Genomic DNA, 19,191 nt, shown 5'->3' with positions numbered 1-19,191 from the left:
AACGCCAAACAGAGGATTCAAAAAATTGGTCCAGGAAAAAAAAAAGTGTGCTTGAGAAAGTTAAATTGTTAAGCTCTTTTGATGAACTGTAACAAAAATCTGATTTTATTCTCTTGGTCTTATTTTAGCAATCTAATTAGTATTGATTATATTTGTGGTGAGAAATAAACAACAACATGCAAATGGGGGGAGGCTGAATGTATTTTCCCAAATGACAGTTATAAAAAGCAAATCTTAAAGTATATTTTTCTTTAGGAATTACAAACTGTTCTTGGAAATAGTATGATATTGTTATTTATTCTCTGTTGATCTTAAATATAAAGAAATGGAAAGAAGACAGAATATTTTTGCTTCATCAGAATATAGTAATTGAATATTTTACACAGTATATAGAGAAGAAACATAGCCAAGGGGAAAAGATGTCTAACCTTGGAGTTAAAATGATCCATGCTCAAGCTTATTAATTGTATGTTCATAAGCTAGGCACTTAACCATTCACACCTCCAATCTAAAATCACATGTTAAGTGAGTGGCTCATCTGCATTATATATAGAGATTCTTTCATTAAATTAGGGAACACAGATGAAATCATAGGTAGGAGCATAAAATATAATAAAATGATATAAAATATTATTTGGCACATTACAATATACCACAATGGAATGAAAAAGAATAATGTAATATGGAGTGGATGCTGAATGAAACAGGAAAAAAAAATTATTCTTAAATCTGTTTTTCAGTGATTTCCTTTAGCCACTGACTAATAAAAACTAATTCTACTAGTTGGTAAGTTGGTCATGAATTTTCTGGCATTTCATTTTTTGCTAGGATACAACCTATTATATAGTGGAAAGAACATCAGTTTTTGCAGTGAGAATGTTCTAAGTTTGAATGCCAGTTGTTAAATTTCTTCACGGAGACACACATCGTTAACTTTGCAGAGCTGTTGGAAGATCAGATTAAATTTTTATACATAAATGTGTTTATTTGCTTTATAATTTTATATATTTTTAAACTTAACTAAATATTGATCACATTTTTATTATACTTCAAAAAACTGTGCTAAGTTAAAGTGATACAATGAAAAAACCTCAAACAAACTACTAAAAAGTCCCTGCTTCCAAGATGTTTATATTCTATTTTGAGCACTGATCTTATGGATATGTTGTGAATCTCAACCACTAACTAGTTGTATGACCTTGAACAAATTAGTCAATCAATAAACATTTATTAAGTACCTATTATGTGCCATTGATCTCTCTCTGCTTCAGCTCCACTTATTTAAAATGAAGGCATTGGACTAGAGAATGTCAGAAGTTCTTTTTATCTTAGTCCAACTTCTTATGATCCAAAATTTATAAAATAGTAGCTAACATTTTTATAATACTTCAATGTTTACAAGGTGATTTATGCAAGGCAAATATATACAGTTATGTGCCCTGTATACTATACTTCTGTTTTCATTGATATAGAGAGCAAACAGTGAGGAGCTTCCTTTACCAGGGGTGATAGGTACTTTATCTGTCACTTCAAATCTGAGAGAATCACCTAGGGAATTAAAAGGTTAGGTCACTTATTCAAAGATCACACAACCAGTATATATTATTGAATCTTGGTTTTCCTGAATTTGAGGCCAGTTTTCTATCCACTATGAAACACTTTCTCAAAATAAATACTTGCCCATTACAATTAAAAAAACAAACAAACAGTTCATTGCATATTTTCTTTCTTTCTCTCCATTATATATACCATTAATTAATATTATCAGTGAAAAATAACTATTATTTCTACTTAAGCATTCTTTAAAAAGTGACCAGGAAAATGGCAGTATGCAAACTCCATAAAGGCAGGAGCTGTTCCTAGTTTTCTTTTTTCTTTCTCCTTTTCTCCTCCTTGTACTGTTCCTCCTTTTCCTTCTCTTCCTCCTTCCCCCCCCCCTTCTTCCTCTCTTCTTCCTGTTTCTCTTCTTCACTGTTATTATTTTGGATTTTGTATCTCTATTACCTGTCCTAATAACTTGAGAATAATATTCTTAAAATATTCATTGATTTGAATTAAAAAGACCTTGAAGATTATTTAGTACAATTCTCATTCTTTTAATATGTAGAAACCTAGAAAAGATGAGGGACTTTTTTAGTATTAAACTCAAGGAATAACTGAGTAGAGAGTAGAGCCCCAAATTCTTACCTCACAGGACAGGGTTTCTTCAGTATTTTGCCTTTTCTTTTAGGTCACTCTTTCTGTGCCTCTACGGAGTTTCTAAATGGCTTTAACTTTCTTACAAAGGAGCTTTCAGTTGCTGTGGGATCACAAATAATTAAATTTTTGGTATGCAAACCTTTATTCTCATTATCTCATGAATATCAGTAATAATGAAGCATATTTTTGATGATACCAACTGGAGCTAAATGCACCAGAAAAATGATCAAAGTATCTTTGGAAAGTTAACTTTCTGCACCTATACCTGTTCTTTACCTCCTATTGCCATTTGCACTGGGTCCATTGATCTGAGATTGACTGTCTTCTCAATAGGGAAATTAAACTTCTCTATATTTCATTCTACCTTCACCTTGGATACCTAAGAACCAATTTCAATTTTGGTTCTAGTTTCTAGGTTAAGGTTCCCCCTTCCAAAATGGAGAAGTATAGTATATAACATATGTACAACAGTATATAACATGTCAGGTGTAGATCAGGTGGTTTATTCTCTTATAGTAAAGGGAATATATGCTTTATATACCTCCCAGCTCTTGCCAAGAATGCTACTGACCCACCATTATACTAAAGTAGAGAAGACCCTTTCTTCCTACATCCTCAACTGAAGTCACTTCCATTCTTGATAGCTAGCTAACACAAGAGATCTTTAGCTAGAAGCTGGTCCTCCTCCCCCCCCATTCTAGTATAGTAGTTTGTGTTAGCTTCTCTGAGTGAAAAATAATCTGGAGGTTAGAGTGTGTAGATGGCTTAGGGGATAGTGTTAGACTTGGAGTTATGAAATATGACTTCAAATTATGTGTCAGCTATTAGCTTTGTGATCCTGGGCAAATCACTTTGCTATTCTCAGCTTCAGAATCAGAATCAGCTTCAGATTACTCCCATTATATAATATGTGAGTAATAATATCATGTAACTCACAGCATTTGTTGAAGATCATCTTTGGTAAGATGATATATAACATGTTTTACAAAGATTAACGTTCTATATAAATTGTCAGTTATCATCATACTAATCATGATCATCATCATCATTTTTTAAATTATCTGTGGTCATTCAGAAGCTCATTTCTATGCAATCTTTGGGGAATAAGCAGTGCATATCTATTCATACTACATAGGATATTGGAGACATCCATGCATTTGACTGGAATACTCTTGAGAAGTAGAAGGTGTTATAGATCTCTCTTTTTAGATGTGTTTTTTCAAAAGGAAATTTGTTTATTGGGAAATGTATGTTTTACTGAGGTTTTTTTTTTACCCCTACTCTTAACTTTATATTTTCATGATCTTTGAGTGGATCAATTTTTTTTCCCAATTGTGTCATATACTCTTTCTTTTCTTTTTTTCGACTTAGTAACTTTTGTATATGAAAGTGAATATGACAATAGAATACACGTGTAATTTGTGTGAGCCCTCCTTTATTTTTTTCCTTCCTTTCCCCACCATTAAGTCTCCAATAGTCTGTCAAAGCATCTAAATACCCTGAGGATTATAGTCTATTTTTTTTGGTGCTAAATCATTTTTGGCTCCAAACTTAATTTGCAAATCTCCTTAGAAAGGTAACACCTTAAACAATTTATCATCCATTTAATACCGCAAGGATGATTAATTTATCAGCTCCTGGTGAACTTGAAAAGGATGCTATTGTTATCAAGACAAAGTTAGCCTATATCAAAATATTGCTAATATCCAATAGTTTTCTTCCATTGGATTTTAGAACACAATTTATATCCTGAGAAAATGAAGTAAATTTGGATGTCATTTGATTAGGGTATTTCCTTATTTTGATTTTATGGAGAATTAATAATTTCCTAATGACTTATGAACAATCATAGTTTTACTCTGATAACCCTTGGACATTAAGAAATAATGGGAAGGCTTCATTCATGTTGGGCAGAACTTATATGGAGAATTTATGAGAAAACAGATAAGAATCACATATTGGGAATGGGAAGGAGTAGAGATATTAAAATTTATATTGGTTTGCCTCTTCTGTCACATATAATCTCATAAAATATAATAATATATATTCCACATAACAGCAATGATATTCATACTTTGTTATTTCTTTTATAGGAATAACACTGTACAGCCACCCATATGGAGGGACCTTACTAAATGAAGATAAAATGTAAGTTGACATACCACTGTAGAATGAAATCATAAATAGATGGAATTTGGGAGTAGCTTTTTGACTTCAAATCTTTTCTTTGAGAATAAACAGCAAGTTTCTCTGATTTTTTTTCTTTACTTCCAAATAGGCTATTTTTGAAATTAAGAAATATATACTCTTTAAAGATCAATAAATATAAATCATATATCTTTCTCATTTATTTTATAACATGGAGATTATTTTGGATGAGATATATAGATTTGTCTTTCTAACTGGTAAAAAAACAAAAACAAATTCATGACAAAAGAGAAGGTCCTTATTGACTTTTGCATTTGTAACATTACTACTAAGAAGGAAACTGACTAGGAAAGATAATGGACAATGAATGGATGAATGACTCAAGAGAAAGCACTTATTAAGTTTTTTATTATGAGTAAGACACAAATATAAAAGAGAAATGATTCCTGCCCTCAAGGAATTACATTTTAATACAAAGAGACAACATATAAGCAAATGTAGTATTGAGGGACATGCTTTTGCTCATAAATACAAAGGAATAATGAATGGAAGCATAAAGTATTTTATTGATATGCCCCTTCAAGAAGCATTGGTAGCAGTCATTTGTTTGCTGTGGAGCAAGAGAGTGGAATTTGGGCAGGGTTTGAGGAAACTGATGAAGAGTATGTTCTTAGCTATATGTTGGGAAGATGACAGCAAGCTTGTTACTGTGACTGTTAGATTAAGTAAATATTCACCATTCAACAGAGCATGATCCCAGAGAGAAGCTGGATGTCCCATTGGAAGAGTACACTGTTGTATCTAGCATGGTGACATGGCAGGAAGATGATGTGAAACATAGTCAAGTAGTGAGAATTGGCTTGATAAAGTAAATTATCACTAATCAGAATGGGTAGGAGGTTATACATGTTCATGTATTCATTCTTTTATTTATCAAATATTTATTAAGTTCTTACTTTGCCTGAACCCTGTACTGTGGGCAGAGGGAGGCAAAATTTAAGTAAAACACGATCCACAACCTCATGGAACTTATATTCCAGTAGAGATAAGATACTTTAGTACCTTATGTACTAATGTAATAATATAATCATATATGCAAAAGGGATTACATAGAGGACATAGAGATGTTGAGAGACTTTTTTTGTTTAATTAGAACAAAATGAATGCAAAATGTCATCCATATATGGAATTCATAATATAGAACACCCAACTGTTATGGCCCATCCAGTCTTCCATCTGACTTGCTCAGTTAGTATTTCCTCACACTGGAAGAACTGGGATCCCAAGGGAGGACTGCTGTTACAGTGATTAAATCCCCCCCCCCCCAAAAAAAAAACCAAACCAAAACAAAAAACCCACCACTTTGTGTCCTAGCAGAAATGGTGTTGTAAAGAAAAACACTTAGACTACTTACCATTGAACCCCACTAATGTGATTTTCAATTATACAGACCTATCTATTCACAAAGATGTAATTACATCTTGAACATAAGCATGTACTTAATAAGTTGAAAACAAGAATGATTTTAATATCACGGTATTTATATAAAGCAAATAGAAGAATAATAAATATATTACTATCCTCATGTAAACCTGAATCATACTCTCCCAGCAATACATTCAGCATTCCTGAGAAAGAATGGATGCACACTTCCAGAATCCTAACAGGAAAGCACATTACTTAGAAAAACCAATATCCTGAGGATAGTTCATGAGTTTGTAATGGTAAACTTCTCTGTTCTCTTCTTATATGAAGAAAGGCCCATAAAATTTCTTTAACAAGCTATGATTCAAAGATGCTTCCATTGCTAAGTAAAGTTTTTCAATATTGTGCCTAACTCCTATGGAATATGACATTTCAAGCAAACTCTTCTATCTACTTGGTGAATACTTTGATTCTAAGCTTTTGCTTAGATGGACTTTCTCAAAAGTAACTATAGTTATTTATCACCTCCAGATTAAAGGATATTTTCAACTTAAATAATATTATTTAATTTTGAAAAGGTGATGACCTTTATCCCAAGGCCTCTTCAACTCTTCCTTTTCAGATTTTTTTAAAATTCTCTACCTCTAGGCAAGAATAAGTGAAAATATAGAGAAGAAACCCAGTTGTTTAGTGGTTTGCCTTTTCTCAGGCAATTGAGTGGTCACTCTCTCATATAAGAACAAATATGATTGCCTTTAAATTTTGAGGTGCATGTCATAGAGTTGTAGGTCTAAGTAACAGCATAAAATTTTCATTCGTTCTGATAATTTCCCTCAAATTTTAGGCTTCCTTCTAGCAATTAATTATCCATAGTTATTGATGTTGGTATCAATAATATGATTGCTCTAGAATCTTTTATAGTAAAGTCAGCTGAGTATATGTTATAGGAACTTTTAGATTTTAAGGAATGTCTTCCTTGTATTATCAATGAATGATTACTGAAAATACTTTTGAACTCATACATATGAATATCATACAGAATTTCATGTACCAAGTAATGGTATACAGTACTGCTTGAGGATAGATAAAAATCCCAGAAACTCAGAGTTGGAAGGAACTTCACAAACCATCTGAATATTACATATCATGTTACATATTATATTAATCATAATCATTTCCATTCCATTTGTTACTAGATTTAATATTAAGTAAAAAAAAAAAAAGAAATAGTGATATCTTCCTTACGCTTACTTTCACTTCTCTACTTTAACTTTCGAAGAAATGAGGAATGAATGAGTAAAAAGACATGACATACAGAAGTCTTTATTTTATTAAATATAGCTCTTATTGTTTTACTTTGGTTGTAGACTGGAGAGCGTCCGCCAGTGTGGAGTTGCACTTTGCATTATGCTGGGTTTCTCAATCCTCACGGCATCGATCGGCAGTTCTGTAGTAAAAGACAGAGTATGTGGAGCAAAGAGGTTGCAGCACATCAGTGGACTTGGCTATAGGACCTATTGGTTTACTAATTTCATTTATGATATGGTATGTTACTGAAATAGGATTTGTGGATATGGGCTAGTTGGCTAAGTGGGTTGGGAGATTCGATAACCTCAGAACAATTTAGAAAATAAGGTGCAATTTCATGGAGAGTATTTACAGTTTTATTTCAGTATCTGACAGATAAATAGGTAGGTTTCCAAAGGACTCATAGGATTTAGAGTTGGAAAAGACCATAGAGATTGTTTATTTCAACTCCTTCATTTGATAGAGGAAGAAAATGATGACTCTCACTTTTTATCACCAGGAATTTGGAAATGGGGATTCTTAAAGCTCAGATTTTCAGCTAAAATTAACTCCACTTTAGAAGGATCTAATGGCTGGCTATACATTCTTCCACCAGCACGATTTGTCTTCTCCAATTTTACTGATGGTTCTTTAAAACTCTGGACTAGGAGTCAAGAGACCTGGATTTGCATCTATCACTTAGAAACCATGTGACCTGGGTTGTAATTTCACTATTCTAAGTCTCATTTTCTTTGTCTATAAACTGGGGTGAATAGTACTTGTACTTCACAGGGTTTTTTGTTTTTGGTGGTTGTTTTTTTAGGGAAATTACTTAATAAAGTTCAAATCATTATAGAAATCTAAGTTTTTATTACTATTATAATAGGAAGAAGCTCATTTCCTAACAATCAATTGGCAGTTGGATCTTGAAAAGATGCATTTTGCCCCCATTTTCTAATTGAACTCTTAAATTGAAAGCATATTGCAAAGACTGTCTATTTTCTACTTCCTTTTTATCAGAGGGTATGATGGCAATCACCTACACAGATTCAGCAGAGATGATTTTAAAGTTTTCTGGATTAATAACTATACCTTAGAAATGAGAAGATGTTGCCAATTTAGGGCTTGATTTATAGTTTTATGCTTTGTGTAGAATGAAGAAAATGATGGTGAAAATGCTAGTAATGCATGCTAAACTTAAAGGCATGCCACACATGCTTTTTTCTTCTTCTGAGAGAGCCAGTTGTTAAACATTTATTATACTAATCCGATCAAAAGAATCTTTGCAAGCATCTGTGTCATCTTGGGAAGTAAATGAGGCTTTGCTTCTCAAGCATTTCTAGGCTTACTTTCAAATTGCCTCATCCCTTCCTAACCTTCTACTCTTCTCTCAGAAGAAAGATTTCTATTCTGTGCCTAAAAGTTTCTGCGTTTTGCAGCACAGTCATTCTTTATGGGGAAAATAGCTATTGGTAATTACAGCCAGATAAGAAACATTGTCATTTAAAAACAGATAGTAATAAAAAAAAAAAAAAAAAGTACTTTTTTTTTTTCATAGTAGGAAAGAACATCTGGAAGTAGAATGAGCCAATCCTGGGTTCAAAATCCAATTTTGCTCTTATTACCTTATTATTATTATTATTAGCTGAAAATCTGAGCTGTGAGAAGCCCCATGGCAATTTAATTACCATCCGTAGACTCAATATTCCCTCTTATAAAATGAAGGAAAGCATTGCACTAGGTGATTTTTAAGTTCTCTTTTTAGTCCTGAAGTGTTTTAGAACCAGAAAAATTATGTTATTTTACAATGGAGCTTTCATAGTAACCATGGAATGAATAATTAAAGTGAGATCAGATGAAAAATTATATTTGCTTTTAAAGCATGTATAAAACTATTACAACTGTGTTTTCTTATTAATGTCTAATAACTTCTTCAATTTGACCTTTGGTTTCATTGCAACTAAATAAATATGTACAAAATTTTAACTTCCATTTACTCAGTCAGTACAGAAAAACTTGCAGATGAATGTTTTCAACATTTGAAAGGATAATTAAAAAAAAAACTGATGGATATGCTGTTTTTTTTTATTTCTAAGAGATTGAGCATATATAAAAATACTGAGTGTTAAGAAAAGCCTTCATTACTAAAATGCATTCTCTATTCTTAATATTGGTTTTATTTTATGAATGAGAAAAGGGTGTTTGGTCATCTCATCAATGATATTGACACATATGTATAGTAAAGTTTGATAACATAACTTTAGTCATATGTGATATATGATATTAAAAAAGATATTTATCAAAATGTTTTTAAAAATTAAATAATACATATTCCTTAAGAAATATGTAATTATTTAACTTAATTGTTAATTTAAGTAATTTTTTTTTGGTTCATAATGCATTCTTAAAAGATGTAGTACCTTAAATATTATACTCAGTACCTACTAAATGTTTTTGGTCAGGTCAGATACAAAATTATAGTAATTCAGCTGGGAGTATAACCTTAATGCATAAAACATCTTGAAAGGAAAATATTATGAATGCAAGATGAAGGGACCCCTCCAAGATAAGTATATAATGATAAAGAACTCATCTAATTTTCTATTTTCTATTTTTTTCCTTTAAAGCTATTTTACCTGGTTTCAGTCAGCCTGAGTATTGCAGTTATTGTTGCTTTCCAGCTAACAGCCTTCACTTTCCGAGAGAACTTGGCAGCCACTGCCCTCCTGCTGGCCTTTTTCGGGTATGTGATTGGAAATGCCACTGTGGAATTATGGTGTGTTCCTTGCAAACGAAAAACCCTAGGATTTTTTTGAACTTGCAGTTGAGTGCATGGTTTTCTCTCTCTTCCAGCAATTATGCTTCTGTAAAGATATTGAGAAAACAAGCTCCAGCATGATGATGAATGCTCTGTGGGAGGAGGGAAGGAATTGATACATTCATAATGAGAACTGTGTTATCCTGATCTCAGAAAGGCCCTCCAGCTGTTTGATAATGTTATACTGTATAAAATAGATTCTGTCTTATCGTCACTTTGAGACTAATCTAGGTGTTCAAACTAGGAAAATTGTTAGCCCTGAAATTGTAGTGGAGGTGTTTCCATCATGAACTTCCATGCGTTGCAAATATCCTACTTTGCTTCTTTTGATATTAGTGACCAGTAAGGGTTTGTCTGAATGCTAGCCTTTTTTTGCTTAAAAAAATAGTGCAAATAGGACACAATCACCTAATGATGCCTCAATTACTTTCCAGTAATTAATGGAAGATTAGCGATTCTCAATAGATTGAATATTTTATATTTCCAATCTTTTCATCATCAAATAAAATATGTTGATAGGAACTAATTCAAATGTATACACACACACATATATACACACATGCAGGGTATGTACATGTATGTACGTATAAGAAAATCACACAGTTTATATGTGTACACACATATGTGTAGATGCACATACATATCCACATATGTATATATGCAGATACATAAATGCAGACACATGTGTGTATATCTATCATCTATATAACTGTTGTTGTTTTTATTGTTGCTGTTGTTTGTCTTTCATTATCAAATAGAATCATGACATCAGGGAGGTAATGCTATGACATGTAAGGGAACTGAATTTATGTGTGTCAAGACATAGATCAAGAAGACTATCTAACTATCCACCCATCATGAATCTACCTATCATCCATCTATAGTTAGACATAAATAATTATATTGTAGACATTAGCCAGAATTTTATCTTTATTTGTGAGATACATATTTTTCTCTAGAGTATAAGATCTTAAATTAATATCTAGCATCTATACATATATAACATTAGACATTCTATATACATATATATATTAGTAAATCAACAGCTATACAAATTATCAGAAAAGACTTTAGAGTCTCTCTAGTCTAATTTCACTCCTAATGAAGTTCAGTGTAGTAAAAGGAATATTATGTCTAGAGTAAGAGGAGGTAGGTTTGAATACTGGCTCTGCTTCTTACTATGTGACATTATATAAGCAATATAACCTTTCTAAGGCATAGTTTCCACATGTGTATGATGATAGAGTTGTACTAAAGAAACCTGCAAGCTACTACAGAGTATATCATTAGAAAGGACAGATATAATCAGATCAAGAAAATATCTTACTATGGGCCCAGCACTATGCTAAGCACTTAATGATTATTATCTCATTTGATCCTCACCATAACTTTGGGAGATAGATGTTATTATCCCCATTTTTACAGATAAGGAAAGTGAAGCAAATAAAATAAGGGACTTTTCCAGAGTTATACATCTAGGAAGAGTCTGGGAGCAGATTTAAACTTAGAATTTCTGGAATGTATGGTGAAGTTCTATCCATTGTGATATCTGGTTGCATTTTTCTGTCATTAGTCTTTTTAGGGAGGGAAGTAATAAAAGTGTTATTATATTCACTTACTCATAAGGAATTTCAACAGTACATATGGTGATTACCTGGGTTGTTGAGCTGGGATTTCAGATCTCTTGTGTCATTTATGCTGCATACTGGGGACTCTCAATTTCATATTATATTTGTGCTCATTCTGGTCTGATATTATATTTAAGTTGGGTGGGGCAGAGAATGAGACAAATCAGATCATAAATAATTGGTAAGGACTCTAAATATCATGTTATATAATAAACTATTGAAATATCTTTGGGGAAATCTAGGTACTTTCAAAAGTCTTATGTGCAAAAGGAGAATAATATATTCCAGTATTATCAAAGATAAAATGAAGCCAATTATTCAAAGCTACAGTGAATCACATTTTGGCTTACTAAAAACAAAACAAAACAAATTCCCAAACCAACAACTTTCTTACAGCTCAAGCTACTTTATAATTGAAGAGGTTGATGCACAAATTAATGAGATCTTTGTCATTGCAAAGATTTCAAGTAAGGTCTAATTGACTACTAACAAGGCATCTAAAAGGGAGAATTTCCACATTCAGAGGGATGTAGGGGAAGATGTTTTATGAGAGCCCTTCTAATTCCAATATTCTCTCAATCAATTTATTTGCTAGAGGGAAATATAATCATAACATATTTCACAAATTAAAAAATAATATGTGTATAGCTGGAAGGGACTTTGGAGGCCATCTAGTTCAACCTATTCCTTCATTTTATAGATGGAGATGTAGAGACCAGAAAATATAAACAAACAAATAAATGAATGAATGAACAAAGAAATAGATAAATAAATGAAAACAAATAAATAAGCAAATAGAAGGGTCACACAGATAGTGAAAATCAGATGAAATTTGAGTCCAAGCTATCTGTACAGTTAAATGTCTTTCCACTGATTATTTATATAAAGTACTGCCTCCCTCCTCCCACCTCTTTGTTTGTAAATATTTTGGTTGTTAAAGGGGAAGATAAATAACATTTATGTGTGGAAGATTAATAAAATCAATTAGTAAAGCAATATAGTACTAAGGAGAGACAGATTATTCTGAAGTCCAAAGAACTGTTCCTCAGGTGAATATACTAGAAGACCTTTTTGAAGTCAGTGTAACAACTGGCATAATGATAGCTTCAGGGTAATGTGATTTATACGTTCATTTACATAATCTATTTTTAGAGTTTATAATGGTGAAGTTATAAATGAAATTGCTTTTGGGGACTGTGGGAAGATGTTACAAGAAATGGTGGGGTGTAACTGAAAATCTATCTCCTGAGTTTTATTTCATAAGGCAAAGATGAGTAATTGATGAAGGATCTAATTTGAGATGTTGGAACATATAGGGTGAGGGAAGACAAAAAAAGAGAAAAAAGCTGCAGGAGAATATAAAAGAAATAGGGGAAGAAGCTGAGCTAATGAATTAATCAGAGAGGCAGAAGATATTGAAGGTTATTAGTCTTCAATAGAGAAATTGCTAACTGCACTAGTGATTCTTCAATTGCCTTCTTGGGAGCATGTTGACTGGAAGAGAAATCGGCGCTTTGATGATTGACTGGAGAAAGGGTATTTCAGCTGAGGGAACATTTCAGTTCCTTTACTGACTAGAGGAGAGCTGAAGTCTGCTGCTATATTTAAAGCTTGTAGTTTATAGCTATATCCTTCCATCTAATCTTAGAAGGAGACACTTTAAAGAATGACTCTAAAAGGATGACCTCTACTTGTCCTCTGTGATTTCAGAAGAAGAAAAAGAGAAGTGACAGGTTTTGCATGTTTTATTACGAATTGTGCTTTCTGGAGAAGAGGTTTTGCTTTTGTAGAAGCTGATTGGACAAAGCAGAATCCTTTTCAGTGAAGAGCTGCCTGGGCATCTCTATTATGTCCAGAGAGTCAACTAGAGGAGTTTGCAATTCTTTGGAATTAGGGAATTGTTTTTCATCATACAATTGTGATGTTAATAATACTTCCTGGTTCAAAAAATGTGTAACTTTCTTACTGTCCTATTAAGGATGGTCCTTAACTAAAAAAACATCATCTCAAGAGCAAGTTGGGCCTCAGAGGGGCTCTCTCAGAAAGAAAAAAGGGGATGGGTATGGGCGCCATGTTGAGTACACTGTAGGTATTTGACTGCATGAGTCTATTTAAGGGTATTCCAGGACTATGTACTCCTTAAAATTAAATTTTTTACATAAACAAAAATATTATAAATTCCTTCAGAACAAAACCCTTTTCTTTTTGGTCTTAGTGCCTTGGTGCTACTTTGTCAAGGTAGAAATTATTTTTTAAGTTTGTTTATGGAATAAATGAAATTCTTGACCTTCCACATATTTTCAGTTTTAAGATAGTAGTTAGAAAATTCTGCATATGTTTTCCGATCAATTAATCATTGATTATATGTTATATATCAAGTGCTGTGCAAGAGTGCTGAGGATTCAAAGTATAAATGAAGCAATTCTTGTTCTATTGGATCACATACATATACATGAAATGCAATTTTGCACAAGGTAAATATAATATATGTGTGTATATATATATATATATGTATATATATAAGGGTAATAACAAGGGGAGGGAAGCAAGAAAATCTTTGGAAGTTGACATGAATTAAAGCTGGAGGGGTCTAGATTCTAAGGAAAAACAATGAGGAAGGAACACATTCCAGATATGGTGGACATACTATGTATATAGAAAGGAGATATAGGTCATTGTGTGTTAAGATCACCTAGCAAACCAATATTTTCTTTTTTGGAGAGGCAATTAGGATTAAATGACTTGCTCGAGGTTACACAGCTTAAGTTTCTGAGGCTAGATTTGAACTCATGTCCTTCTGACTATAGAACCTATATTGCCGTAGATAGCTACAGCACTATCTAGCTATCCCTGTAAGCCAATTTTGCCCGCAATACAGAATGTATGAATTGGAGTAGTGTATAAGAAAGTTAAGTGGACCCAGATTGTGAAGTAGTGGGGTCAAACTCAAATAGAATTGAGGATGACTAGCCCATACATAAGGATTCCTGTGGACTCCATATTGACTAAGAAAATACATTAAAACTATCTGTAGTCTTGTGTATTGTTATTTATTTTGTTAAATATTTCCTAATTACATTTTAATCTGGTTTCTGAAGGGAGCAGCCGGCAGCCACGTGTTTGACATCTGTGCTATAAAACAGTTTAATGCCAAATAGAGGAGTTTGTATTTTATCCTAGTAGCAGAAGGAAGTCAATGAATTTTGAACCATAGAGTAATTCAATCCACACCTGTGTTTTAGTAAATGCTTGGATTCAATTTATACTTTTACACTTCTGGAAATATCATTATGTATATATGCTTCCATTTCAGACAGTAGTGTTTACATTCCTATTTATCTAAAAGTCCTGATATAGGTATTATAAGTGAGTGAACATTTTTATCTTGTTTCCTAATGTGATTTCTTTTTTATGCATAGGAGTTACATTATCTGTTCTCTAAGACTGCCTTATAAGGAAGCAACTTCAGTTATGAAGTTGATGGATACTACATGTCATTTACAAAAGATCCATACAACTTCATCTGTGACATTTTTGCTTGTTATTTTTTGAAATGTATGAATGCCACAGTGTGACTGATGAATGAATTCAGAACATAATGGATGTTTTTAAAATACAGGGAATCTCTAAGAAGTCTTTATCCTTGGCAGCTCTTAAGGATTTGTGATCATTTGCTTCATGTTGTACTATCATCATTTTCAGGGATGGGCAAAACATTAGGAAAACCTCAGTCATTTAAATCACACTGAGATTGTGCAGGCTAAAGCAATAAATCACTCAATGATAAAAATGACAAACTTATCCTAAGAGTACTATTATCTTGTGCATAAGTGGGTGGGTAGATGTGAGGGCTTGCTGTTGAAGGAAAAGGGAGAACTGCTATCTGGAACTCTTAAGAAAATGTAATGTTTTCAAAGTTAAAGTCACTGATTCCTCAGGTGGAATTCTGAAGGAGAATAGTTATAAATGTCAGCATCCTATAACTGGCTGAAATAGTTCAGAAATAGCAAAAAAAAAAAAAAAAAAAAAAAGTGGGAAAAGCCATGTAAAACCAGGATTCCAGATTCTTGGCTCATTCAAGAAGTTATTGTTATTATTTTAAAACCTGTTTATATTAAGTACTTATTGAACACTTTCCTAGCTCTTGTTAGGGAAAATTTTCTAGAGAATAGCACGATTAGATTTCAATATGAATCTTTTAAACCTTTATTGCTGTTATCCTGTATATAAATTTAGATTTCAGGGACTTGTGGGTAATGCTAGAGATGGGTTTCTCTTTTATTTGATAAAAGGAGTAGTTAACTATTTTATGTGAAGTTTATAATATTCTGTTATATAAATAATATTTTATATATGTATATTTATATGTTGATAACTAACATAAAGAGAGACAACTTTATAATAATAGAAGGTGACTTTAATGTCAAGAAGACCTGGTTCCCAGTCCTGCCTCTGACATATATTTTCTTAATGAGTATGTCACTTAATCTTTCTTTGCCTCACTAAAATGTAAGTCTTTGATGAAGCTGCAGATTTATGTTTATGAAATAATTCACAATCTAAGAATTTCCTACATCACTGGAACCATAGATATAATTTATATATAGGTTAGTTATAAAAATTTTATAATAGAACAGTAATAATTATTAAATAATTATATTGTCCATTTTCTTTTGTAGTTATGCAACTCTACCATGGATGTATCTTCTCTCCCGAATCTTTTCCAGTTCTGATGTGGCTTTCATCTCTTACATCTCTTTAAACTTTATCTTTGGTCTTTGCACCATGTTAATGACAATAATGCCGAGATTACTTGCTGTCATCTCCAAAGCACAGGTTAGTGAATCTAAATTTCCCACAGGTTGGTAGAGACCAGATTAATTTCCAAAGTAAATGTTAATAGAATGGTGACTCTGAAACCACAGAGACTTTTGGAAAATATTTTTTTTTACTTAGATTTTACTTAAGAGAAAAGGTCTGAGAGCTACATGTTTGTTCCATGGTCTGGATCACTGACAGTTTGAATTATTTTCCTAGGATCCCATAAAACATGCCTAAGAAACAGGACTTGAATCCATGTAATTGTGGTCAGCATTTCACTTTTCTACCTGTTTATACTTATCCCTGAGAAATTTCCATGGAGACATGCCTGATTCTTCCTTTGTTAGATGAAGAAATGGAGGGAGGATCGAGCTAGCATAAAATTCTTTGGAATATTCAGAAAACATATATAGAGAAGAATAGAATCATCTCAGATGCAGATGCTCTAACAGCATGCTGCATTTGGGCAATACCTTCCCAAAAGCCCCAGGCATTCCAGGGTCCAGATTTCATAACTTTATAGAATTTTTTGACATATATTTAATATTTCCCTCATGCTCTTGTCAAGGGCTTTGTGATGTCGTTTTTGAAAGGATGCATAAAAATAAAATTTCTTTGTTAGTGGCCACCTTTGGCTGCTAGCAGCTGGGAAGTTTCCTCTGGTAGAGGATGAACTTTGTTCACTGCCCTTAGCCGGCTCCTTTCATTTATCATCATGCTTAGGCCTCTAGACCAGGCTTGCTCCAGATTGATTCTCACCAGGATTAGAGAGGAAAAAAAATTTACTTAGGAGAAAACACTAAAACAATATGCTGATGCATGAGCATTTTTTTTTTTCCTTTGAGGTGGAAGCTTTACATCTTTTCTCTTGCTTGGTTTGGCCTTCATTGTTCAATTCATGTGAATCCTTTGGCTTTTTAGAAGATAAATTTGTGTAAAAATTATTGAATCTGGAATTAGAAAATTTGGGTTTGGGATTTGACTTCCTCTTTTACTGGTGATTTAAGAAAAAATTCACATCTGATTTCCAGGCTTTAGTTTTTCCATCTGTAAAAAAGGAACTGGAACTGGGATTTGATAGGAGTAGTGAACTCAAAGCTGAGAAAGTTCTCTCTACTAGTATAAATTATGACATTTTCTGCAATTTATAATCTTGAATTGTCTAGTAGTAGGCCTGGTAGATAGGGATTGAATCTGTAAACAAGGAGACCAGAATTCAAATCCTGCCTTAGACATTTGGTAGTTATGTGACACTGGGGCAAGGAAATAAACCTTTCTTTGCCTCAAGTTCCCCATCAGTAAAATGGGTGAGGTGGTGGTGATATAATAATGACACATTCCTCTCAGAGTCTGTTGTGAGGATAAAATGAGCCTATATGTAAAGCATTTTGAAAACTTTAAATCTCTCTGTAGATGCAAGCTGTCATCATCACCATTCCCCTTGCTGCTATCTAGTGCATTCAAATGAAAACAGGGGGCACTAATCCATATATAAGTATTTCTGTCAGACACATATAAAAAACTTTTAATATGTAGTATTATTTCTGCTTTATTATATTTTCATTTATTTAGCTAAATATTTTTTCTATTACATTTGAATCTGGTTCAGGCTTCATTTGGGAATGTTGTTCACTTTAAGATCTGAAGGCTGCATATTTAACCCATGGTCTGTATCACTGACAGTTTGAATTATTTTCCCAGGATGCCATAAAATGTGCATAAGAAACAGGACTTGAATCCATATCATTGTGGTCAGCATTCTCACCTTTCTACCTGTTTATACTTATACTTAGCTCTCTACCTGTATATACTTATACTGTATATATGTAGCCTCTCTACCTGATAAAATGGAATTAATGTTTTATTACTTGCTGAATAAGTTTGCCTATTCAGCTTAATTGAGATATATGCGAAATTATTTGTAAACAATCATGATGAATACTATGAATATAAATCACTACCAAAGTTTCCAACGTGGTTGTGTGAAGTAAGGGAGATTGCCCAGTGACAAGCCAGGGGAAGAATAGTTGAAATTCTGAACAGACTGTTCATTCTCATAAGATCTAAAATGATACAGAGATTCAAATGGCTGATGCTATACTTAAGATACAATGTGAATTAACTATTCTAGAATGATCATAACCAAGGATCTAACTACCATTTATAGCACTGCTTTTATGGAAAATATGTTCTAGACAAGCCAAGTTACAAATGGATAGTTTGTTGCCCATTGCTAAGTTAATAAGAGTCTGCATATAAATAGTACCCTATATGTATAATTTAGTCAGAAGTGCCTTTGTATTCTTTACTTTGTGAAAGCCATATGATAGCAGTATCCCTAGTTTCCCCTTTGAGCTTTCAGGAGTTAGTATTAATCAGGAAAACCTTTCTGTTGGAACAAAATTTTCTTGCTATAATATTTTGTCTCTAGAGCCACACCCTTTTCCTTTGAACTTCCTTCTGAAGTAAACTGCTAGGTTTTCTATTTTTCATTGACCTTTCTGATTTCATTTTTTTTTAAAACATGAAAGTCCAGGGACAATCATTGCTTCAGCTGACTGAAAATAGCTACTTGAGCTGTAACTCAACCTGGAGACTTTTTGATACAGAACAGCTTTTAGCATTTAGATACAAAATGGATCCTTTAAAATGGACAAAAGATATGTTCTTTGTACCTTCTGTGAGCCCTAAATATTATTCACTTTTTATATGTCTTATTCTTTCTTAGTAGGAATACCTAAAAATGTAGGGGGATGAGAGAGGAGAAGCAACAACAGCAGCAGCAATAGTAGAAGTAGGAATACGAAAAATAGTAGTTGTAGGAGGAAGAGTAGGAAGAGGAAGAGAAGAATGAGTAGGGGTAGT

At 32.8% G+C, this 19,191-nt stretch overlaps 1 protein-coding gene across 1 annotated transcript in view; it reads left to right on the top strand.

Annotated features, from left to right (window-relative positions):
* Positions 1–19,191, top strand: part of ABCA13 (ATP binding cassette subfamily A member 13) — a 504,928-nt gene that overhangs the window by 346,419 nt on the left and 139,318 nt on the right. The window contains exons 49-52 of the mRNA XM_031957225.1: positions 4,293–4,347; positions 7,140–7,317; positions 9,687–9,802; positions 16,185–16,341. Coding sequence (XP_031813085.1) covers positions 4,293–4,347; positions 7,140–7,317; positions 9,687–9,802; positions 16,185–16,341 — 506 coding nt within the window. The remainder of the gene's footprint in view (positions 1–4,292; positions 4,348–7,139; positions 7,318–9,686; positions 9,803–16,184; positions 16,342–19,191) is intronic.

This window comes from Sarcophilus harrisii, chromosome 1 (assembly GCF_902635505.1).
Source record: "Sarcophilus harrisii chromosome 1, mSarHar1.11, whole genome shotgun sequence".
Classification (NCBI taxonomy): Eukaryota; Metazoa; Chordata; class Mammalia; order Dasyuromorphia; family Dasyuridae; genus Sarcophilus; species Sarcophilus harrisii.
Note: the sequence above shows the minus strand (reverse complement) of the source record. Positions and strands in the feature narration are given on the sequence as shown.